General features: G+C 28.1%; 1 protein-coding gene across 2 annotated transcripts; it reads left to right on the top strand.

Annotated features, from left to right (window-relative positions):
- The first annotated feature begins 5406 nt into the window (after window positions 1–5406).
- On the top strand, window positions 5407–21323 carry LOC107443189 (uncharacterized). 2 transcript variants are annotated; one of them, XM_016056977.4, is made up of 6 exons: window positions 5407–5867; window positions 14229–14364; window positions 16124–16266; window positions 18911–19028; window positions 19431–19556; window positions 20689–21323. In XM_016056977.4, the coding sequence occupies exons 1-6, from the start codon at window positions 5819–5821 to the stop codon at window positions 21020–21022; spliced, it is 906 nt and encodes a 301-aa protein (XP_015912463.1). In that variant the 5' UTR covers window positions 5407–5818; the 3' UTR covers window positions 21023–21323. The 2 variants fall into 2 exon arrangements, with proteins under 2 accessions (XP_015912463.1, XP_015912465.1); XM_016056979.4 differs by lacking the exon at window positions 5407–5867 and adding an exon at window positions 9182–9290.
- The last annotated feature ends 4869 nt before the right edge of the window (window positions 21324–26192 follow it).

The raw sequence follows: 26192 nt of genomic DNA, 5'->3' as shown, positions 1-26192 counted from the left end.
TTATAAACACGAATTTCATCTATTATTATAAATTCATTACACATACATTTATAACGATAAAAATATCTTGCAGAAAGATATTGGTTCTAATTAGGTTTGTCGCAGAAAGTCAGAAAAAATTCTGCCACAGGGAGCTCAATAAAGAATTTAGTTACTAAAAAAAAGCAATGTTCCTCAGTATCATGTTATATAATATACCTGCCGTATTTTAAAAAAAAGAGGAACTAAATCAGATATAACATCACAAATAGCGAAGAACATTAATTTCAATATTCTTCACCCATTCATAAATTCCAACCCGTAAGTAAGCTCCCTTACAATACTTAAAACGGTAGCGATATAATAATTAAAGATTGTACATAATTTGTTTAAGTATTTTATTTTATTATATTTTATTTTATTTATTTATTTATTTTATTTCATTTTATTTCATTTTATCTTATTTCGTTTTATTTTATTATATTTTATTTTATTTATTTATTTATTTATTTATTTTATTTTATTTCATTTTATCTTATTTCGTTTTATTTCGTTTTATTTTATTTTATTTTATCTTATTTCGTTTTATTTTATTTTATTTTATTTTATTATTATTTTTTAATATAATGGTAACTAAAATCATTGTAAAAGGAATTCAATTAATCAAAAGCAAATTGCTTTAATATTCAAGAAAAATCTCTCCCCAAAAGAGGCAGAAATTGCCAAGTTCGTGGATACTTATGATTATGAAGGTATGTTTTGAGAAATAATTTGATGCAATGTTAGAGAAATGTGTAAAACTTAAAATTAATTTTTAACTTTTTTTAGCCCGTAGTGGACAGCATTGAAGATAACAAAGTTAAATATGTTGAAAGGGAATTGCAGGACATGTTAAATAAATGGCAGATTCTAAGGAACTTAAGTGAATGCGACTCTGACGTCCATAGCTTTTCTTTAACTTGTTTATCTTACAAAACATTTGTAAACTCATTGCTAAAGTAAATAGCGAACAAGTTTTACCTCTTGCTTGTTTGACTAAAGAAGCAAATTTTCTTTTAACAAACATTATTTGTGAACGATGTCATTGAATGTAACGAATTTGTAAAGAAAAAGGACGTTTCCTCATTTAATTCAAGAAAGGATAGTTTCTCTACAAGGACACTCTTATAATTTCCACAAATTTATTTCATAAAAATTTAAAAATGAGATCTATACATTTAACCTTTTTAAAATTTTTTAAATATTTTGAAGTTCAAATTATGCTCTATATTTTGTTTCCCCCTCTAATTTATCTATAAGACTTGCACTTATGAGTGATTAAAATGCATAATTATTTAATCATTTTAATTAATTGGGTACTTGCATTACAAGAAGAAGATCAGGGATACCCTCACATGTGACCTATGACGTCAGTGCCAGCTGATCGCTTATAAGCAAAATGGCGTGTTAAAAGTGAGCTAAGTTTCTCCACACAAGTTAGAATGTTAATTAACGTTAAGTTAATTAAGTACAGCGCCATATTGCACGTAGAATTTGTTGAAATATAATTTTTTCCCATTCACGTCTTTTAGTTAAGTTAGATTTATTATTTTTCTATGTATTTTCCCGTAACCATGACATATTTTTTGTTTTGTGTGCCTGGCAACTTCGATGCAAAATTAGTTTGTTTATGTTCTACGTCGCTTTATGCCCGTCTTACTGTTAAGTAAGAATTATATTGTGAAAGAATTTAAATCTTTGTGAAAGAATCTTCATGTAAGAATAAAGAATGTGTCTCTTAAGAGAATTGATACTTGACGGGCTCGGCTTACTCGAAATAGAATGGTAAGAACAGTTGCTAACGTTAACAAATGTCACGTTTTAGGATCCACCCACTTTTAGGATCCACTATGTTCTAAATGTAATATTGGTTCTAAGGTAGCAGTCGTAGTAGTATGAATTTTTTAGAATTATTTGAAAACAAGTGCAATTTTTCACTAAAACTACTACATTTAGCGAATATTAATTTTGTCAAAAAACTAAAATATTATTTAATTATTAAATGTCTTTCACATTGCATATAAGTAACTTCTTATGTCTCAAACGATATGTATTTTTTTTTTTTAAATACTATCATCAAGCATTGAAGGGTTTAAATATTAAAAAAGTAACTGGGCGAGAATAGAAATAGTAAAAATCGCATATTAAGGGATTACAATTATTTTTTAATTTCATTTTGAAAAATACTGAGTTATTTTTATTTTACATTATTTTTATTTTAGAATTATTTGAAAACAAGTGCAATTTTTCACTAAAACTACTACATTTAACGAATATAAATTTTTTCAAAAAACTAAAATATTATTTAATTATTAAATGTCTTTCACATTGCATATAAGTAACTTCTTATGTCTCAAACGATATGTATTTTTTTTAAATACTATCATCAAGCATTGAAAGATTTAAACATTAAAAAAGTAACTGGGCGAGAATAGAAATAGTAAAAATCGCATATTAAGGGATTACAATTATTTTTTAATTTCATTTTGAAAAACACTGAATTATTTTTATTTTAAAATTTCTTATTTCTCTTAGAACATATAAGGAACTGCAAAACTATATAAGGAAGTAATTTACCAATATGTAATATTATGAGTACATTTCGCTCGATAATAAGTGTTCAAAAAGCATTTACGAATGAAAAAGGAGAGAATGGTGTATTGTTCTTTAAAAATCATTATTTGAGAAAACGCTTTAAATGAACGAAAATTATTGGAAAATACTAAGTTAATGAACATAACTAATGCTATTAACATTGAATCTTAATAGCACGTTAAGCACGTTACATAATAGAAATGAATTTCTTAGAGAAAAATTTGTATTGTGCATATCATGAAACTTCCGCTTGGTAGAAGTATTATTTAAGGAAATTTCATAGCAAATTATTTTTTACCTTCAGAAGATTAAAAACATGAAAACTAAATAACTGTTTTTGATCGAATGTTTTCCTTGTATGTCTGATTTGAAAATAATTATCGCGATGATTTTCAGCACAGAAGTTTCTTTTATCTCAACTGTTTAAGATATTTACTTAAAAGTCCAGGGTATCATTTAATCAATTAAAAACTTTCAGCACAATAGAAAAAAATCTTACGCCCAAGAGAAAATTTAATACTTATTATAACATTATGGTTTCTCAAAATGAACGAAAGAAAATATTTTTGCAGAAAACACAAGATTTTGATTTAAAAAATAAATAAATTGAGATTTTCAATTGATTCTTAAAGTATACGCTATAGGGTATGGATGGAGGGGTGAATCGTCTCCATGGTTTTGATACATTGACCGTTTCGCATTTGTGTTTTTAAATTATTCAGTACTCAGTTTTCTCTTCCCTTTTCTTTTTTATAGGCTTGTTGTCATAAACCTTATACTTCGATTGGTGAAAAAAAAACATGCACAGTTAAATCGTATGATCTGGGCGGCAAATTCTGACGGCCAAAACGGGATAGTACACGACTAGGGATAGATACAACAATGCTTAAAATAATGTTCGACAATGACGCCGTATTTTCTCAACATTTGCACTCCTCATTTGATTACAATGAACCATTAACTGTCTCGCAATTTTTTTTTTTCTTTTTCATTGCACTTTCTGCTTTGCTGGCAACATTTTTATGCAGCGAAAAGCGTAAAATTCAAGTCTTTCGAGAATATTGGAACACACACCTTCTAAGCTGACAGGTGTTTTAAAATCCACGACACAAATTTCATTTATAGAAAATGCAGGTTTTTACTTAAAGAGCGAAATTTTCAATTGATTTAAAAAAAATATAGGGTTATGTATAGAAGAACATAATGGATAAATCACCTCCACAGTTTTATTTACTCAAGTGCACTGTGCGTTGAAATTTTGAGAAGCGTTTTGCATAAATGTGACTAAGTTTCGTTTATATTTAATTTCCTCTTTTCCTACTGTGGAGACTTGTTAGCAAAATACATAGATTACGGAGGGGGAGCTCATATGGAGTGAAATTGTATGATCTGGGCGGCCAATTCCGATTACCAAAACGGAATATTACACGTCTAACAATGCTTAAATGCGTTGTTCCTTCGTGGAGCGCTTACACTAAACCATCAGCTGTTTAGCGTTTCTATTTTTTCGTTAGCATTATTTTATGATACAAGTTACGTAGAATTCAGATCTTTTATGTGCTTTGACATTTTAGGTTGACAATTTTTTAATCAAACCAATTGAATGTTGAGGAAATTATTGGACCTACGAGTAGGAAAACTATTGTATTAAAAAAAAACGTTATTTAAAATAACGCATTAAAGTTTATTTACTCCATAATCACGTCAATACAAATATCTTTATCTGCATCTTTGGTGTATTTTTATCACTTTCAGTTAAACCTATATATCACGAATGTTTACTGTACGGAAAATACAAAAAATATCTAATTAAGTAGTATTTATATAATAATGATATATAGCTACAAAAAAAACTTGAGCGCCTGAAAAGACTTTAAAAAATGTGACTAAAATCTATCCTTGGATAATAAAAATCAATGCTCAGAATTTTTTTAAAAATTATTATTATTAAAGCACTATTGCCATGACCATTAAGCAGTTTCTATTGACTGTTACAGATCATATTTGAGATGATGTTAGAGATCACAGATCAGTTTGAATATGCACTGGAAATTGTGAAACCACACTATTAGAAATTTCTAAGAAAAAAAAAATGATTTACTAACAATTTATTTAATTGTTATTTTACCATATTCAACCAAAACAGTCAAGTAGCCATAAAAAGTTATGTTCAAGTTGTTAACCATAAGAAAAATTGTTTATTGATTGTTTTCACCTAATTACGGTTTCATCTAATGCCAGAATTTTATTCGTGCCAACTAGGCTCATAGCCAATGAGAATCGCGCGCAAGTTAAACCATGTGAAAAGGATTACGAATTTCGAATTTTATTTTTTATGATAAGATGCCTAACATAATAACTGATACCCAATAACGTAATAGTAATAAGTGTCTGGTGAACATTTTATGAATCCATTTAGTTTTTGTATCTGGATATATAGTTTAGTCGGAGATTGACTGTCCACAGTCAAGACTGTGGATACTGTCCACAGTCAACTTAACTGTCTGTCCACAGTGCTACTGTCCACAGTGAATTTAAGCACATGCAATTTGTTGGCAGGTGTATTTATTATAATTCATATTCATCCATCTAGTTTGTGGACGCCTATAACCTGACTTTTTTCGGACAAGGCTTTTAGGGTGACATTATTTCTATATCAGGTCGGTAAATTGTTCTTTCACCAGATACACGCATTCCATTCATTACTTAACAGAAGTTACCATTCGATGTCACCGTCTATTTTTTCTTTTTTTAAATAATCGAAATATTTTCTGAAAAATGCTTCTATACCTCGACAATGTGTCCGGACATCCTGGAAGTGCGGTCCGCTGGACATCCAGCTGAAAGCATTTTGTGCGATGGGCAGCTGGAAGAGCACGATTGACCCCGTCAATAGTGGATGTTGTAAATCACACACTCCGCGCCCATCTCAAAAAGGGATATTTTGACTTATTACACCTTTTAATAACAGTGTTCATTTCATTCATCAGGTGTGAAAAATTTCAAACTGCTTAAATATTTTATGTGTTGAAGACTTGTAAAATTTTTTTATTGGATCTGTCAATCGATTGACCTTACCACTCAGGATTATCTTTTCCGTGTTCGTTGAGGATTGCTGTGGGCAGCGATTGGTGATCTATTAAGATGAGCAAATGTGTTGCTTGGTATTAGAAGGCATCTAACAATTCCTGGTAACCAGAGGAAAATGGAACTTTCAAAAATGGGATTGCAAGGACTCATTATTTTGTTGTTTTGTAAGTATGATATTTCTTTCTGTGGTTTGGTTTATATGGAAGTAAGACCTAGAAATTATATTCCTACTATTCCTCTTAAGAATTTATGATGAGTTTATCTAGACGGCAAACGCTTAAGACAGCACAAATTTACGAATTTGTAATATTTTTAGTAATTGCAAGTCCATGAGTGTAGAACTGGTTCTTAAAGTGTTAAGGTAATTTTATATTTGTTAGAGTCGATACATATGTGTTTAGCGGTTCAATTTTAAAAACTTTGTACTTAATAAATCTGGCCTCAAACTGAGAGTTCAGGTAAGGTAATGGAAATTTTTGCTGCACAAACAAACCGAATTTGTCTCAATTTTATTCCATAGAGTAACATGGAAAATTTCATACAAAGTTGCCCAAGTTTCTTAAGAATTAAGTATTAGAAATTTTTTGAATACAAGCACTGAAAAATAAGTCTTCTTTTTCTTCATTTTATCTTTCGACAAACTTTAGGGCAGTTTTATCTAAATGAATTAAATATTGTTGTTTTGTTCTTTTCATGCTGATTTTTTCCGAGTGTCGAAGTTGCAATTTATCTTTTTAGATATTTCATATACTCGGTGACCTATAGTCGCATAAAAAAGTTAGTTTGGTTAAATTGGACAAAAGCAGGAATGATAAAATCGATCTTTAGTTCAAAAAATAAATATTATCAAACCGGGTTTATATTGATTTAATAAAAAAATAAAAAGCATACTTTTGTTTAACTGAAATATTTGTTTATAGTATTTAATTAATACAAAAGCTTAAGACCTTTTAGTACAAAGAAACCTACTAGGGTCTTAAGATGAACGAGGATCAGTAACTTCGAATTTAATATATGTGTTACATTTAGTAAATTAAGTTTGTTGATTAGTTGAAAGAACAGAAATCACAAATAAAACTTTGATCATGCTTCTCTGGTTTGCTACAGGCTTCATGTGTGCATCCCTTATAGTTGAGGTACCGTATTCAACTTTGTTTGGACTTTGACTTGGCCTTGCCTCTACTACCCTTGCCCTTTGCACTACCCGAATTCGTCCAACTGACAACATCCTAGCTTTCTTGGGCAATGCCATTTACTGAAAAGAAGACTTTCAATATTTTAAGCATGATGTCAAACCTGTTTTAACAATTTAAAATATTAGGTTAAAGATATGTTATCAAATATTTGACTTACTGGAAATGAATCTTCAAGCAATTAGCAATTGCAGTGTTAAATCGGGTGTAAAAATTAAACTTTTGAAATCAAAATTTTCAAATATTGGCGTTGATAAACACTGCCTTTCAGTCATCTATAAATAACATAGTGATTGTCTGAAACTAGTGGCATGTGATTTTTGATAAATGATAGCAATCGTTTAGTCGAAAGTGCCGGGTTGGTTTTGTCCAACTCGCTACTACAGGCCTGAATCTATTTTGTAGGTAAGTTACAATTATCTAACCTCATCTGATATCAATTCTCAGGTAATTTTTTTTGTAAAATGACTCGAAACTCAAGGGCAAACAAACTAAATTAAAATAATAATAATAATAATTTCAAGCACATTTATTCTAAAACGAAGTTCAAAACTTCGAAAGATCAGTTCTGTTTTCACATGTGAAATATAATTTAATAAATCAAATGCTTGCTCATCAAAACTATATATAGGACTGAAGTGAATAAAAATTTGAATAAATTAATCGGTTTAAAGTTAAACCGAGTAGGGCACAGTGAAAAAATTCATTTTTTTGTTAAACGCACTAAAAGTATGACAGTTTTATTAATATAAATACAATACATTTCTAAAAGTAAATGAGTTTCAGGTTGTTTTACAGACTCAATTTCCATGAAAATATTTATTATGTAAAGTAAATAATAATATATTCATCAAGTTATTATTTCCTTTACATTCAAAACCATTTTAAAACTGTACGTTAAACTGTTTTATAAATTTTTATTCCTTAAAAACATTATTGCAATTTTTAGAAATTCAATGTTTTAAGCAGTTCTTTTAAATTATTGTTGCAATTATTTTAAATTATTATTGCTCAATTATTCATATATTTATTACCTCTTCATTTTCTCATTCAAACACCTATTTTTTTTTATTTCATTTTTATGAGTTATCGCTTTTTTAATTTTTAAAAAAAGGTAAATTTTGACAAATAATCAATTGAAAAATAAATGAATAGGAATTTATTTTTGAAAATGTCCTTCCTCATCAATAATTTTAGAAAATTTAGGTATAGTGTGGGATTGATTGTAATTGTTTCCAATCGTTTTAAAACATCTGTTTTCGAAAACTTCGGAGAGTTTCACATTTCGAAAAAGTGCGCTCTTCTTTTATTTACTTATTTTCGATGGGTATCGTATTGGATTATTAGATGTCATCAAATTTATTATTTAAATATTCTCGGAGCTTACGTAAATGTTTATTTTAGATTATGTAGATAACAAGAAATATGAGAAATAAATAACCTTTCCCTTATTTCTGTCTTCCCTCTCCTCTAAAATGAAAACGATTTTCCTTCAGAATAAGTTTTCTTATATTGGAACCAAAATCAAGGAAGTTAAGTTACAGACCACATTCGAACAATTTCAAGTTTTTGAATTTTTGTTTAGTTTTCAGTTTTACTTTCAGTTACAGAGTAGTTATCATAAAGGAAGTATACGAACGGTAGACAGCGTTAAGTTTTTAAATAGAACGAAGTAATTTACGAATATAATGACACCTAAGCGACGAAATGACCTATATAAAGGCAATTTCAAAGAATTTAACCTTTGCTCTTTTATGCATCTACTATTTACAAAGCAGGAAAATCTCTCTATTTTTAAGTGTTTATCATATTCTGAATATTTATTTAAGTTTTTATTTCGTTATCTCATTGTCGTTTTAGTTTCGTTAGTCAATTTTATTAAACTGAAAAAACGCACTATTAATAATTTTTTAAATAGCTATATAGGAAATGAAGAAGTACTAAAAAAACTAATTAAATTTTTTTAAAAATGGTACAGAGCATTTGATAATTGCCAGCTATTTCGAAATAGGTTTTCAAATAAATTCTTAATAAACTTTAGTACAAAACTGTATTAAAGAGTTGTACCACTATTGAGTAAAATAACTAAAAATATTTTTTCTGAAACTTCTTTTTTTTGGGGGGGCAGGTAGAATTTCTTTTCACTCAGCAGATTTCGGTCAAGTGATCTCTGCTGGGCACCAATCAAAGCGTTAAAATGATGTTGGGGGTTAATAGACTGCAGGCCAATAATCATTGGTTCAGTGACAGGGTGTTGATAATGTACCGTTGTTCATTGACGATAATTCAGCAAAAAGTGGTGGGTAATTGTTCTACTACTGCAGGCTATGTAGCCTTTGCAGAATTATGAAGTGCTGACTAAGCGAAGACCAATGTTGTGATTCGACTGTAGCTGTAAGTCAGCCATTTATTTTATAGTTAAAACTACCAGAAAATTGATCGCAGGCTATCAGTATTTTGTGATTGCGAACGCTAAACCATTGGATTTGTCTTTGCTGGAATTTTGAAAGAAAAAAATTGTTATTGATATAAATATCTATAAACAAAAAAAAATATTATGCCAGGATCCCTTAATCCCTAATTTAGTGTTCAGATTTCCCCAGGGTTTGAAAAGTGATGGAATTTGGCAAACCAAATATTCATGAAGTGATTGTGATAGATAAATATTCAGTAGTGTCATAACTGAAAATATAAATGTTATCAAATATTCTACTTCATCAGACAGAGAAGGAACTGCTTTCATATTCAAAACTCTATCACTCGTGCCCAATGGCTCTAAAATTTCTCAAAATATTGAGATTGAATTTAGAAGGTGGGTCATGGTCAAATTTATATCACATCACTAAAGTTAATTGCGCAGGAACGAATTTCCGAAAACTCTGGTAAAGTTAAATTTCTGAAAGAGTTTTTAGAATAAATAGGGGTGGAAGAGAAGGAAGGCTTAAACATTATCAAAAAATTTGAAATATGAAAAAATATTAATTAAGCCTATCACAGATTCAAGGGAAAATGTTTTATGATTTTTTCCTGTAAAGTTCTTTACGGCATTGTGAATAAATTCGTACTTAGAAATTAAATATAAACACTAATTTAATTGAAAACATGGGTGAAAAACAAAATTTGAAAGAAAAAAAACTTAATCGAATAATTTCTGTATAAAAACATGCATAAAAATATTTTGCTTTACGATAAATATATAGAAAAAAATATATAGTACAAAAAATTATAGTAAAATACATAAAAATATACAGAAAGTGAAGTCCTAAAATATGTTACTAAAATTCTTTCTTGCTTATCAAATATGTTTATAAATTCATTTCGCTATTCGTAACAATAAATCATTTTCCATATGTAATGTTTTATTTGTAGTTTCCATTTTGTAAAAGCTAATTCATAATTAAAAGTCATAAGCCTTGTTGTTACATCCGTAACAACAAGGACTACGTTCGTAACAAATTAATTTGTGATTTTCATAATTATTAAAAATTAATCTTTAAAATTTGAATTATTTCAAAAGCATCATAATCTCATGAATTTACATTAAATTGTTTTTCAAAATGTTTATATATAATTCATAGAATTGTGTAAATTAATTACTCAAATTGCAATTTTAACATTTATGTGAGTTTTATATCCGTAGCAGTCAGTTTTTTTCCCTTCAATTTTCTTAAATTTGCGAAAGTTGAAAAGACTTGGAACGAAATCAAAGATCACAAAGATATTCTTCAAGATTCAAAGATTCATATTCTTACGAATAATCAAAGATTCTTCGTAAGAATATGAAATTAAAGATTCCATATTCTTACAAAGAATATTGAAAGTGCTTGATGCTCTTTAAGTAAATTGCATGCATTAAATTGCATTGCAGTGTAATTGCTTAAAAACAATAATAATAAAACTTCTGCCATCTCAAACGCTATTTAAATAGTTTAGATAAATATATAAAATTCTCTGTAATATATAAAATATGTAATAAATAAAATTTATGTAATATATAAAATTCTCTATAATATGTTAACGTAGATATGCAGTCCGTTTGGGAATGTAGTTCTTCCAAAGACTGGATTGTTTAGTTTTATGTAACTATCCAATTAGATAATCCTCCTACTTTAAAATTATAATTATTTTTTTTTAAAAAATCGAATTCTTTTAATGTAATTACTATGATCAAAAATAATAGTAAATGATTACAATCCGTGTTTAGTACTTGCATGCCATAAATTCTTTCATCAAAATACGCTAATAATGAAATTTAGAATAATATTTTAAGAGTTTTAAGTAATTCGAATGTCAAAGATTAATGTAATCGCCACAAGATCTTACATAAAATTATGCCTCCTCTTTTATATGTAATTAAATAAAACAATTTTATTTAACGAAATTAGATAGACTTAAGAAAAGTAATTATTCTACACAATAACAGTTTTATCAATAAAAGTATAGTACGTATATATTGAAATATGTAAATAAACAATTCTTTTAAAATAACACTATCAAAAAATTATATGCATACACTTACTTCTTTCAGTACATTTTATTCTCTAAAGAAAATAAAAAGGGTTAAATACTGCATCATTTGAATTTTAACAAATGCAGCTGAAAGATACTGATAAGCGTAAGAAGAAAATTCTTCCTCGCAATACTAAGCTATTAAATACGGAAAATCGTTTGGCAAACGAAAAATAAGAAATAAAAGTAGCAAACGATTATTATTCGGTATTAAATCAGGACTGATCATCCATTTTCAATGCAAAACAATTAATATGTTTCTATTAATCAACTAATTTACTTTCTTTCTATTCAATATTCAAATGAACTAGTTACTAACTAGTAATTAGCTAATTAACTTCAAATCAACTAACTAGTCTTTTTCAAATTTTGCTAATTTTTCTCATTGATATTAATCTCATGTTGATATTGATCTCATTGATATAAATTAAGGATTATAAATTGCAAATAAATATAATTATTACTAATTACAAAAAACCTAACTTTCGGAACCCCCATAACCATCGATGCATTCACGAAATCCTAGGGTTCCATGAAACATCTTTTGGGAACCGGTGACTTAGACTGCGGGGGTAATTTAGGACTACTTTTGCTGTGTAAATAGCGAACGTTAATTTTTGCAACGCTGTTTTGAGTTTTAATTTTGACTGTGAATTTTTATGTCCAAAATTCCTTGTTTTAGTGAAGTTTTCGATCACATATTAAATAAAATGTATAAGATTTATAGGAAAGTTTATAAACCTTTACTTATATAAAACATTTCATCATAATTTCATAAGCTTCATAACTTTAATCACATAGTCCTAAATTTAAAATGATTTTTCTGAAATATTTTTAAAAATAATTTCAAACAATGTTCTATTATGATTAGTTTGTTTAATCAACTACATTTCCATTTTATTATTATTATTATTTTACATATTCTTAAATTTCTTGTTGTTTGCTATGCTGTATTGTTTAACAAAGGGTTCCAAACTTTCCCCCAAAAGCTGACTATTCTTCTTTGTGTCATATAAGAAGTGTGGGATAATTGCCAAAAGGGATTCTTAAAAATTAGTTATTTTCATTTTTATGCATCAGTTTAAAATCTGTGATCATTTTCGTTGTTTTATAACTTTAAATAAATGATTTATGACTTGATTTACAATATGTTAATTTTTTAAACTCTTTCTCTTTAATTGATATAGTAAATGTTCTATTCTAGAGAACTCGAAATTTATTTAAATAATCGGATTACTTTCGGTTGTCTATAATCTTATTGTTAATAAATTGCATAACAGGAAACAAGGTGCATGAAACAACTGTTTCTTAAAAAAATTTAGTTAACTCATAGTTGAACTCAAGTTCCTCGAAATTTTTTTTTTATCGTCGCTATTATTTTACTCATATAAAGCAAAAAGATAAATATAAAAACATGTTTGGTTTTTACTTAACTCTTAAGCTTCATGAAATAAAAATGTTTAAAAAAAATTTCACACTTATTCAGTTTTCTAATAAATACTTTTAGTAGAACGTGCACATTCATTTTAGCCTTTTGCAACCCTTCAGCAATATAGCCAAATATGGAAACTGTAATCTTAAGCTATCACATATAGCGGTAACTTTAAATCACCATGCGTTATTTATTTATTCTATTTTTTTATTTTATTTGTTTATTGATTGTCATTAACATGCATGTCTTAGAAAACTTTCATTCGAGTGTTATAAAAATTAATTTAACTATAAAATAAATTAAAATGTTTTAAAATATGTATCTAAAAATGTTTGAATAAATAAATATTTAAAAATGTTTTAAAATGAAAAATGGCCTTACGGCAAATGACGCTATTTAATTGTTTTTATTTTGAATTAAACTTCAAAAATTGTTTTGTTTCGGTATTTAAACTTGAAAGTACTACTATAAAAAAATAAGTAAGTAAAAACTAATACAGCAAAAATAAGAAAGTATAAGAAAAAATCTTTTATTTCTGACTATTGCGTATTACAGACCCTCTGCTACTAAAATAGTAAAGCATTATGGAGTAATGGAAAATAAGGTTTTTATGTTTAAGTCAAGAGATCTGACAGAAATGCGGGTCTTATGTTATTTTTACTTTTTTCGTTTTTTATGAAATTTTTAAAACAATTTACATAATCACAAAGCATTTTTGGTACCATTTTTAAAGCTTGTGCAGAAATTATGTAGAATTAAACAGAACTCGTTTCTTATATTTTAAACAAACAGAAATTATGTAGAAACTAATGTAGGATAATGATATACCATAAATAATGATAAAAGATTAAAAATAATGTATGATAAATGATGATGCATAATAAATAATGATGTATGTTAAAAATGATGTACGATAAATAAACATTGATGATTATTTATCAAATATCATTTATGAACAAGAGAATTTTATGTTGGAACAATTTAAGAACATCATAGCAAAAATTAAAATGTATAATTTAACTTCTTTCTTTCAATTTATGATTTGCAAAAAAAATTTTTTTTGTTATTAAAATCTATGTTTCAATTTTATTTTTGAAAAAAGGAAGAATAAAAATGAGATCAAAAGAAGAATTTTTTTCTTACTGAAATAAAAATTAAATATATTATTTTAATCGAGCCAAACACACCTTTTTAACTTTGTTTTGACGGTATCAGTTGCAGTTTTCTATAATTACCTAGGTTAGACATGACTCTTTCTTTATTTAGTGCCAGGAAAGAAAAAAAAAACAATTGTTTTTTGAAAACTAAAAAAAAAAGTGTTCATAAGGTTTTAAAAAATTAGCGTCAAATTAGCTTTTTTTCACTAAACAAACAGCTTATTTTATTTTTAGATTTCTCAGTCATCGTTGAGTCAAAAGAAGCATGTGAAAAGAAGTTAAATAACTGTACGAGCATGATGCAACCAATACTGAATGAGGTGCGGTACATGTTTCCGACTACGCAATTAGAAATAGAGGGAATGTGCCAGTAAGTATGTTATATTTTTTGCTTGATTAAGTAAAACTTTAAATTTGTTTAAATTTTATGATTTTTTGATGTTTTATTATGCTTTTAAAAAACATCATTGGCAGGTTTTGAAATTTGCGCCATTCCAAGCAGCGCCGATATGTGTGTCTCCTGACATCTGGCTAAAACTTTGGAGCATTTTTTTGGTAATAATATTGGTCGTAACATGGTAATAAATGAAAATGCCTGGCTTAGCTATAGGGAAATAAGTTTTAATAGATTTATGTGAAGTTAGTAAGCCTAATCTTACAATTTGATATAGAGGTATTTTAATTAGCCACAAGATTACTCCTCTCACCTCCTTAGGATTTTTCTAGTGGTTGTTCTCAGCCGAAAAAAAAAATGCTATAGAATGATTTTTGTTTTGTGCTTGTGAATAAAACATAATTTGCTATTAATCTAGCGACTCAGGACAGTGCTTGCGACCAAATGTTCCTATGCAGTTTTTTATTTATTTTGTATGACTGCCTAGCTCTTTGGCTATGACGTTGGTATGTACTTCAGAGAAGATTACTATGACAGTCAATCTGCTAAAGGCACATCCCTAATTGGCATCATTCCTTTTCAACATTTTCATTCAACTTCACTTTCCCGTGTGATGAAAGTGCAGTGCTTTATTATGAGTGGATGCCGCGCCCACGAACAACACGGCACACCGCCAAAAACAAACAATCTGAATTCACTGTGAAAAGGGCAGGTAAATGAGGATGTCCTTTAAAAAAGCAGCGAGAGTTAATCAATTGGGGATATTCTTCCGGTTTCACAACATTGTCACGTTCCGAATAAATCTGAACATGTTTAGCGATTTAAATGTATGTTCTAAACAGGAAAAGAAGAGAGTATATCGTTAACGTGTAAAAATTGTTCTTTTTCTGGTGAAATAAGGGTGACTTATACGTAGTAAATATTATATTATACCTCGATTCGTGCGTTAATCTGTAGTTGAAATGGTACTTGAGAGTTGCTAATGAAGTTTTAGGTAACAAATCTGTGTACTAATTTCAACATCATTGCGTGGAAATTTAAGATGAATAGGCTTGTGTTTAAAAATCTCTTCCTATATGTAATAACTACGTTACGATTTTACTCGTATATCTAGATAGAAATGCTATATAATCTTGCCATGAAGAACTTTCTGGGCTTTAGAACAGACAAATAACTTAAATATTTTAAATGTTATTAAATTTTTCTTGAAAATCGCCTAATTGACGACATTTTCCCACCTAGATGAAAACAGTCAAAATCATGATTTTGATACGGCAGTGCACTGCCGTATTCTCAGTTTTTTCAAGTTTTTATGAGCCCAGGTAATGCAGAATTGGAGTAAGTTTTTAAATATTAAAAAATTAGACCACAAACGCTTTTCATTTTCACAAAACTGTGGATTTTCTTCATTTTGACGTTCTGCGCCATTTTCAAAATAAGCGTAGACAGCGCTGGTTTTAGATAGGCTAAACTTGACTTAACAGTCATGAGTAGCAGTTGCAAACTCACAGCAGTTATAAAAATAGCTATTTATTATTATTTGCAAAAACGCATCATTTCATATTACAACGGAGCCTTCGAAAAACAGCCTTAAATGGCTGTGTTCATTTTTGCAAACACGCAGTTTGCACTGTGTCCAGAATAAAAAGTTCACCGACGATATGTAAATCACATAATTTTTAACATAAAGTCTTTATATTAATGTGCGTTTAAAAAAATCTTTTTTTCTTTCTAGAGTCTGGAGTCACATCATGGACTGTATTCGTAAATATGTAATAGATTGTTCCTCAGAAGAGCAGAGAACGAAATTCAATGAAGCAGTGAGCAACTCTATTGATTCTGTACATGCTATATGTAGTTCTGAGAGATACAGAAGAGGTAATAAAAATTTTTTTAATATAATTTTTTCCTCTTAAATAAAGAAAAACATACAATTACTAAATTTGGTGAAACTGGAATGAATTGTTCAAAAAGGATAGGATATGCTTTGTGCTATGTAGATTAAGGGGGAAAAACTAGAATAAAACGCAGATCACAGTACAGAAATAGACATTAGTTTCGGTTTTATAAAGAAGAACCTTTTTCAGTGTTTAAACACTAGGGAAGGTTATTGTTTATTGAATCGAAACTATAGTACTAATTCCTATTACTGTAATTTCACTTGTACTTTATTCAAGTTCTCTTTTTGCTTTAGTTTACATAGCACAATCCCTGTTCCTATCCAATGTTCAACTCCCTAGCCTTGTAATTTTTAACCCAATATAGAAGACAAGGGAACTTCTGGATCAAGGAATTGGAAAGATTTTCCTTCTTGGAGAACTTTTTGATAGAACTAATCTGCATTTGCGTTACATTGAGAGGAAAACCAGGAAAACCTTCCACGGTTAACTTGAAGGCAAGGGGACTCTAACCCACGATCCGTCTACCACTGAGGATATTTCTCGTCAGCACTGTGGTCGGTGCGATGTTTAAAAATATTATTAAATGCTGCGTTTTTATATGATTAAAGCTTTTAAAAAATCAATTCTCATGTATTAAAAAAAATATGAAAATTTGCTTTTTTCGCCTTTAAAAATCCATGCACCCTCTTAAAATGCAAAAATCAACATTTAGAAATCAAAAACATTTTGAGAATCATTTACATTAAAAATCGAAATTTAACTTCAGTAATTGAAACACATTGTCTTTATTTGATTCGAAACTGTTACAAAATATGATTGAGAAAAACTATATCAATATATTAAAAAAAGAACCGTAATTTAACTTGATATATTATAGTTATTATTTTGATAAGCACAGAAAATTAAAAGTAATAATAATTAACAAACCATCATAGTGATACCAGTCAATAGTGACTCCAAAACATCCAAAAAAGGATTTTTAGATGTTTGTTTGGAAGCGACACTTTGAGTTTTTGATATTTTATTTAAATTTCTAAAGAAAAAATTAAAGGATTATTTTAAAACTTTAGAGATGTTCATACGATTTTATCTACCTACAAAATTTTAAGCTTTCAGAGACCAACAAATAATAACGAAAGAAAGCAAGTATTTTTGAGCACTCTATGCAAGAAAACTTAACAAGCTTGTAACTCGTATCAATTACTTTAATTGTTATTTTTAATAACTGCACAAAAGTTTGTAAACATAGAGTATATATTGATGGAAATATCGACATTTTAATAAAAAACAAATTTTTTTGCCTTACATTTTTTGCTATAACTTTATAAATATTCAATAGAATTAAACATAATTTTTGGAGCAGTTTAAAATTTATAAAATTATTTATTTAAAATTTTTAAAAAAAAATCGTTTAAAACTGGGCACGATATAAATATTTAAGGTAGTTCTTTTATTATGCTGCGCATGCGCGGAAGCCATTTAAGAATTTTTTTTCTTAATTTTACAGTGAATCGTATTTGGCAACTAATTATAAAGTTTAATTTGAATATCTTAAAAATTTAAAGCGTTTCAAGCAGTTTTCTAAGTAATTTTTGTACTTTTTAAAATAAAGCTCAAATCGACCCTGAAATTTCCTTTTGTACTATTAAACAAGATTTGGCTAACAATCAGATCGCATTGTGTAGAATCACCCCCTCTCCCATAAAAGTATGGTTTCTTTCCTTATACCATCTCATTTTGGTTTCCGGACGATTCTTCTAATCATTTGTTATAAAATTTTGTCTTATGATACAAAATATAATTTGTGGAAAACCCCTAAGAACGTTTTGAGCTTTCTTTTAAAAAGTATAAAAACTTTGAAAATGGCTAGAAACTTTTTAAATTTTTAAGATATTCCAATAATACTTTTTTTCATTAGTTGCCAAATACGATTCACTACAAAATTAAGAAAATTTTTAGTCGCATGAGCAGTATAAAAGGACGACCTTAAATACTTATAGCATGAGCAGTTTAAACGATTTTTTTAAAAATTTTAAATAAATTATTTTGTAATTAATTTTAAACTGCTGCAAAAAATTTTGTTTGATTCCATTGAATATTTACAAAGTTATAACAGAAAAACGCAAGGCAAAAAAATTAGTTTTTTTTATAAAAATGTCCATATTGCAATAAATATTTACTCTAGGCTTACAAAATTTATTATTAAATTTAACAACTAAAGTATTAAGTAACTATTATTAAAATTAACAACTAAAGTATTCGATACACGGTACAAGCTTATTGCTTGATTTTCGGTCATAGGGTGTTCAAAAATACTTGCTTTCTTTCGTAATTTATAGTCGGTCTCCCAAAAGCTTTAAATTTCACTACTAAGTATGAAAAATCGCATGAACTATAACAACTAGACAACTAAACTAAGCAACTAGATTACAGCACATACGATATTCAGGATTACATTAGTTGGATATTATGATGAATATTTTTCGAAATTATGTTTTGGAGCATAAATGCTCTTTTGAGCTGTTTGAAAATGTGGATTATCATTAGATAACTTCAATTCTACTTCAGTTAGCTTTTTTTGAACAATAATTGATGAATTAATATCCTGTATAACCTTTCAGATTACTTGGAATATGCGACTTGCTACAGAAAAGTATCAATGGACAGCTGTGGAAATCATTTTAAGAAAATGGTTGATAGCGCTTATAACCCTCATTCTTCTGAAGTACAGATATGTTGGCATGTATAATTTTTCTTTGTATTACTTTAAAAACAATTCATTGCATAAGACTTAAAAAAAGAGTTTATAATTCACAAAAAAAATATTTTCCCTCTGATCAAAATATAATAAACGGTGCCTCAGTTATGCAATTTACGAGCTATTAAAAACATTTTTTTTGATCAAACGATAATTTTACTGAAAAAAGAAGTTTTAAATTTAAAAGAGTTGGCAAAATAGTTGTCTAATTGTCATGTTTTTGGTCCACCACACCTGTAACCTTACATTTCGTAAAACCTTCTTAAAAGAATTTAAAATTTACTTAAAAAATTAATTGATTATTTTTCATAATAAACGATGTCTGAGTTAAGTAATTTAAGTGACGTATTATACAAAATTAAGTATACTTATGTATTTTACAGTGCATACAGACAATATGAAAAATGTGTATCGGATCCAATTCAAAGGATGTGCGGACCACAAGCGTTGCATATCTTAGATGATTCTATGTCATCCTTAAAATCAAGATGTGATGCTGTTTCTCAGTCGTGAGTACCTTTTACTGCTTCACAAATAATAATGCATCATAATTTTTTTCCAGATTGCTCTAATTCTTCAGCTTTTCTTCACTGTTGTTGAAGTTCATAATTATTCGTCAAATTTCGATAACGCTTTTTATATTTTAAATATAGATTTCGATCTTTGTTACTCGTATTTTTCACTATTTTTTTACACAATTTTTGAATCTCGAAATTATAGTACCTATTTTTAATTATTATTTAACTATTAATTTTATTTTAACTTTTCAAAGTATCTAGTGTACACAAAAATGATAAATCGCTACAGATTTTATTAAATAATATTTTATAAACCAACCATACTTGGCACTTTTGTCAAGCTATTTTATATGCCAAAAGCAGTTTTTAGTACATATCTTAGTTTGCTTGTTAAAATGTTTTTTTTTCCAGTAGAAAATTTTGTAAACGACCTAGAAATGAAGTTATGTAAAAAAAAAAAAAAAGAATCAATATTTTACACAACTTCGAAGTAAACGAAACGGAGCTTGAAAACAATTAACATCATAAAGAAGCGGATTTAAAAGGTGAAAGTTTGAGAAAAACCTATGTAGCAAAGGGAGGGCGTTCCCCTCTAAAAAAAAACTTAATCATCTAATAATATGAATCAAAAATTTTATGCATTACGGGGACCAAAAAGTAATGTCGTTTCTGTGCATTTTATTTTTGTTATCAAGATTTTATTTTTAATCAATAATGTATTCACCCACGTTAGCAACAACCTTTTAATGCCGGATCGAAAATGAATTAAAAAAAATGAATTGGTTAAGACTAACGAATATCTAATGCACAGAAACGGCATTACTTTCCGGTCCCCCTAATATATATTTATACGGTCAGAAATGTTCTAAAAAATATTTTGGATCCCGCCCACTCCCAAATATTGTCACTTAGCTACATTACGCAAGTGTGACACTACTAACCCCGATTTTTCTCTTTTTTGTTATGAAAATTTTAATGCTGTTTGTCGTAACTGTCCAACTACGTTAGACATAGGGACTCTTAGTTTAACCAAATCAAGTCATAATATGTATCATAACAAGTTATAACATGTATTAAAAATAAACATGTTATGTTTATTTTTAAACCGTAATTTATTTTTCAGCTTGAAGTCAAAAGACAAAATTTGTCAAATGGAGACACCCGTTCAAGACACTCAAGAATATCAAGCAAGACCGGCTTTAAGGCACATCGATCAATCTTTTGGTCCTCTGTCCACTTCAGCTTTCCTCCTGAACAGCCGAGCAGTATCCTACACGACACCAGCTTGGACACCACGGACAGTAATATATCCGCTCCCAGTAACAAGGCACAGCAGTCGCATATCGAGAAGTAACGGATTGAATTTGGAATCTTCCATTTGTTTTACTTTAGTATGCGTATTGGCTCATTTTGCGATGATAACGGCTGCCAGAATTTTGGATAAAAATCAATTGTAAATTAAAACTTATTTGTTATGATCCTGTGTTTCAAAGAGAAAAAAATTTGCAAGGAGGAATTGATTTTTAAAGTGTTTAGTATTATAAGCCAGAGTTTTTAACCCTTTTAAGTCGTGACCCATACATCTGATGTTTACAATTCTGATATGTAAACTACAATAAAATGACACAATTAGTGGGTTGTTAAAGATGTTTCCAAAAGAACAAGACTAAGTTGATAACTAGATGAGAGGAATATAAATAAGTAAAAATGAAAACTTTTTAACTTTCGCAACTACAATAAACGGTCTAGAAAATTGCAGTCTAGCCTTTTTTCTTTTTGGCCCTGCTCAACAGCCACCTTAGCCTCTCTAAAATTCTTATTTCCCCCAAACATATACATGTATTTTAATACTCAAAAATTGAATTATTTTTAAAGATAAGTTTTATGAAGGAATCAATATGAATTTGAGTCAACACCAGTCAAAAAATATAATGGTGACTGAAATCCTAGTACAAAATAATTTTCATGAGAAAATATTCTAGATTTTTAGGTTCAGATGTAGTTAACTCTCATATCTGCTCGTTTGTTACAGGCAGCTGACTTTTTTTTCTTCCCCACGGCAATAATTTACGACGTCAAATCCACAATTCAGCAAAGTATGAAGATAGAACCGGTACCAATAATTCTCTTGTACGTTTGCTTATTCGCTTTTGGTCTCCTCACAAAGCTTCAAGCAACTGCTTTTGTTGTATTAAATGGCTCATCATTTTGCATTTCTGCGAGTTCTACATGCTGCATTTTTTAAAGTATCAGACAAATTCACTAACATTGGCAGCAGCATCCAAGTAGGAGGATAAAATTTTTTTAAAAATCAGATTGTCGTTTATATTGGGTGATAAAACTTTCTGGTGATAGATATTTACATTAACAACAATTAACTTAAAATCTGGGTAAATATTAATAATTGCTCTATCCCAAAGGAGCGCGAGCCCCGCTACATTAACAAACACTGGTCTAAAGCATTTTTTTGGTCTTGCATTAAACGCCCTTTACAAAATAGCATTAATTATTTCAATACGAATAATGCTTTTTGTTTTTCAAAAAAATTCTCGGCTTCACGACCTCGAAAATTAAATTACGAACTTTTCACTAAACGGAGCAGTAAAGGTTAGTACCCACAGTCCCTTTTTAGGGATGGTTCGAAACATGCATCATCAGCTCTCAGGAATTAAGTTTCTGAAGTTTAAGTGCCCTTTCATTATAAATTTTATTAATTCTTCTAATATTATTAATTCTTCTATAAATTTTATTAATTCCATTTATTAAGCCTTCGATTGATAATGAAGCCTTTTTAATTTCCAAAATCAGACTAGAAATTTGTTTTCCTTCATGTCCGAAAGAAATATTTCAAGCTTATTTCATTTTTATGAATTAATTATCTGGTAGTCAGCAAATATATTAGTAAATATAGTTATGATAATAGCCTTTCTGTTGAAATCTCATGTGTATAAATACAATTTTGTATTAAATTTTTCAAATTAAACAAAAAACTTTCAAAAAAAGAATGTTTTAGAAATAAATTTTTCTATTGGTTTTATAATATTTAATACAAATTTACAAAATATTATTGAAAACTTTCGACATTTCATTAATCGCTTACGAATCCTTGTAACTATGTTTTTTTTTTTTAAATTTTTGTATGTTTAAATATAACATGTTACATTCAAATTGGATTTAGATAGCTCCCGTAGGCTGTTATCATCAGATCTAAAATTATGTAATCTTTAATTTATTCCATAATGTGCTGTTGGTCTGAAAAATTGCTCCCTCAACAGTATTCTTACTAGTGTTTTCAGAAGGGTAGCCAAACCTAGCCTTTTCATATATGCATCCTTCATGCCCTTATTGTAAAAATGTTGTATCCTTCTTCATCTGAAATAAATACTCATATTACTATTTCAAAAAAAGGTGATAGCATCCTTTTACAGAAGCTTCAGAATGCCATCTACTGCAAATTATTTTTATGCTAAGTTAATGTTTTAGCATTTTATTTTATTTTATAACCGGCGTTGAACAACCGACCCAATTCTGAGTTTAACGACTATCAATGTTCAACTAAGTGGCTTTGTAATTTTAAACCTAATCCAGAAGACAAGGGTATTCCTGGATCAAATATTGCAGATTTTATTATGGAACTAACCTGCATTTGCGATAAATGGAAACTACGTAAACCTTCCACGGTTAGACAGACTGCTAAGGGATTCTAACATATGATCTGTCTACCACAGAGGATATTTTTGTCAGCACTGTGGCCGGAGTGAGCAGAATTCGTATCAACGAGTCACGACTGGGATTTGAACGCTGAGCCACTGCGGCTCCAATATTTCAGCATTATAATTAGTTCAAATATCTCTTCCAATACTTTTTAAATGCTTCAATTTTTCCCCAAAACCGACGTTGTCCTTATTTTAGCCTTTATTCTGCGTTTTATTATTATTTTTTTATTTCTCTGGAGATCGCCGTTTATAAACTTTTAACTGTTATCTATTTCTGTTGAAACAACTTTTTCTACGTAGATAAAAATTAAAAATAACACCAGAAAGAAGACTAAATAACAGTGGAGGAACGTTTTATTTGTACACTGCTTTGAAATGACAAAATGAGCAAAGGAATGTAACAAAAGCAGGAAGACATAACATTCAATCTATATGTGAGAGTCATACATGTATACATAAGGACTGAAAAAAAAGAATTACTCCTCCTACGACACAAAAACTTTTCATATGAATAATAAATCATTTTCATTTCAAACATTTGCAAGATAAACACCAATAGGAGTATGTTTATAAATTACGTTTCTTAGGAAACTACTATAATTTTAAGGTAAATGGAGTTTATGAGAGCCTAGAAGAAAGAAAAAAAGCTACACCTAGCTATTCAAAGACTGGAATATATTTAGTTAGAAGATTAATATGATGCCCGAAATACTAGATGCAATCTTATGAGAATTTTTATTTTTAATATTAAATCGAAATAAAGGCTAAAAATATTTAGTAAAACACTGATTTTTTTATAATAAAGCTTCCTGGTCTGTATCGATTTGATTCAATCTTAAACAAAAATTAATTTATATTCCTGTAGTTATAAAATTTAATTTATATTAAAGAAATAAATATCAGACAATTATAAATGTTAAAGATTTTCGGATCTTACAGACTTTAAAAATAGTTCTAGAAGAGTTTCAATTTAAAATGAAGAAAGTTTTGTTCCTTCAAGAGTTTAAAAATATATTTAAAAACTTTTTTTTAATAAAAAAAAAAAATCATTTTGAATTGCAACAATATAATTTTCAAATGATTTCTTGCACCAAGTTTGAGTTCAGGAAACATTAAAAGGATAAAATAATTCTTATTTCTATGCATTATTTAAAGCTATATGCGCTAAAAAAATATAAAGCTTCTATAAAGAGATTAATTGCATCATAGCTTTTAAGTTAACAAGAACAAAAAATTTTATAAATTTCCAATCAGTATGAGAAAAATATCGAATTTACATAAAATTAGTTATCAAGAATAATTTACTTAAATTTTGTAAAAAACATACAAAAACAAACTGGCCAGTTTTGTATGCTATTACCACCTTATATAACATTTTCTTTTAAAATTTAAAGTTTTAGAGTTAAAAAGTTATTGATTTTTTTAATAGAAATTTTACAATTTTAATTGTTTGATCGTTTTTTTAAATTTCACATTAAAAATATTATTCAAGAGATTTGGCACATACTACTACAGTTGCCTTACAAATGCATCAATCAGAGAAAAGTTCATATTTTTTACAAAATAGTCTATTTTTTAAAATTTAAATCTCAAAGAGGAAATATTGAATTCAGATTATGCATAAGAGTTCCTTTTAGAAAACTCAATTATACATAAAATTGCCTAAGTATATATTATAAATTAAATCAAATTGATTTGAGACTTAAATTTGCGAGCACCTTGACCGAAATCAAATGATTTTTTTTTCTCCTTAAAACAAATTATACTTCAATAAAATTGGGATTTGTTTCAAACATGCGCATAATTCTTCTGTATATGTAATGTAATATCTTTATGAAAGATTAATTTGTGCTGTTAAATTATTATCATTAAAACACTAAGTTTAAAGACATGAACTTATAACCCTTAATTCTCTTAAAAATAGATAGCAAAATGGCTCTTGATTTTTTTGAACCAATACAGTGTTACAAACGAAAAATGCCCGCTCACTTAATCAAAAGCAGAAGAGTCTCTGCCTGTAAACAAGAGCAAAAACATTATCTTTATGACATATTGCAGTTTGGAAAAGAAAATAGTCAAAGCTCAAAATTGTTAAAAATTTTCTTCAGCAGAGGGAACTTTTTAAATTCATTTTCTAAAAAAAAGGGCACAGCGCTGAATAGGTTTATGATAAATGTAATTTTAATATGAGTAATTTCAACATTTCATAATATACATGCATGAATAGAAAGGAAAAAACCCTTATATTTCGGATATTTTTCGCAAGAATTTTACAATTTCATGTAATAATAGACCTTCCTTCAATAATTAAAAAAAAACTTTGGTAAATAAGAGTTTCAAATTAAAAAGTTTTACAAACATTATACACCTAAAGCTTTCTTTAAGTTGTGTAGTCAAAAGGCGATTATGAAAAACATTTTCGTTTATGAACCCCTACCCAATACAATATTGCTAAACAATATTGGTAATAATGCATTTTAATAAATAGTCTTGTACACTCATAGAAATGAACAATAATATAAAATAAAATGAATGAAACGTATTTGAAAAAAAAAATTAAGTTTTGAAATAAATATTATTTTAATGTTTTCAGTAAAAATATATAGATACGTCTTTTAAGAAAAAAAAAAAAAAAAAAAAAGAAGANTCTTGTACACTCATAGAAATGAACAATAATATAAAATAAAATGAATGAAACGTATTTGAAAAAAAATTTTAAGTTTTGAAATAAATATTATTTTAATGTTTTCAGTAAAAATATATGGATAAGTTTTTTTTTTTAAAAAAAAACAAGCATTGCAATTTAATTTTGGGGACGTTTGATTTATTCTTTTACATTCAGCTAGTTTGTATGCTTTTATTTCTTAAAGAGTAATTAGTAGGATTAAAGAGTAATAGGTGTGAGAAGCAA

This window comes from Parasteatoda tepidariorum, chromosome 4, assembly GCF_043381705.1.
Source record: "Parasteatoda tepidariorum isolate YZ-2023 chromosome 4, CAS_Ptep_4.0, whole genome shotgun sequence".
Lineage (NCBI taxonomy): Eukaryota > Metazoa > Arthropoda > Arachnida > Araneae > Theridiidae > Parasteatoda > Parasteatoda tepidariorum.
This window is presented reverse-complemented; position numbering and strand designations above follow the sequence as displayed.

Coding starts and splice junctions, on each gene's coding strand:
- LOC107443189 (XM_016056977.4), top strand. CDS start 5,819: ATGGAACTTTCAAAAATGGGATTGCAAGGACTCATTATTTTGTTGTTT. Junction 5,868..14,228: donor ACTCATTATTTTGTTGTTTT/GTAAGTATGATA, acceptor TTTTATTTTTAG/ATTTCTCAGTCATCGTTGAG. Junction 19,029..19,430: donor TCTGAAGTACAGATATGTTG/GCATGTATAATT, acceptor TGTATTTTACAG/TGCATACAGACAATATGAAA.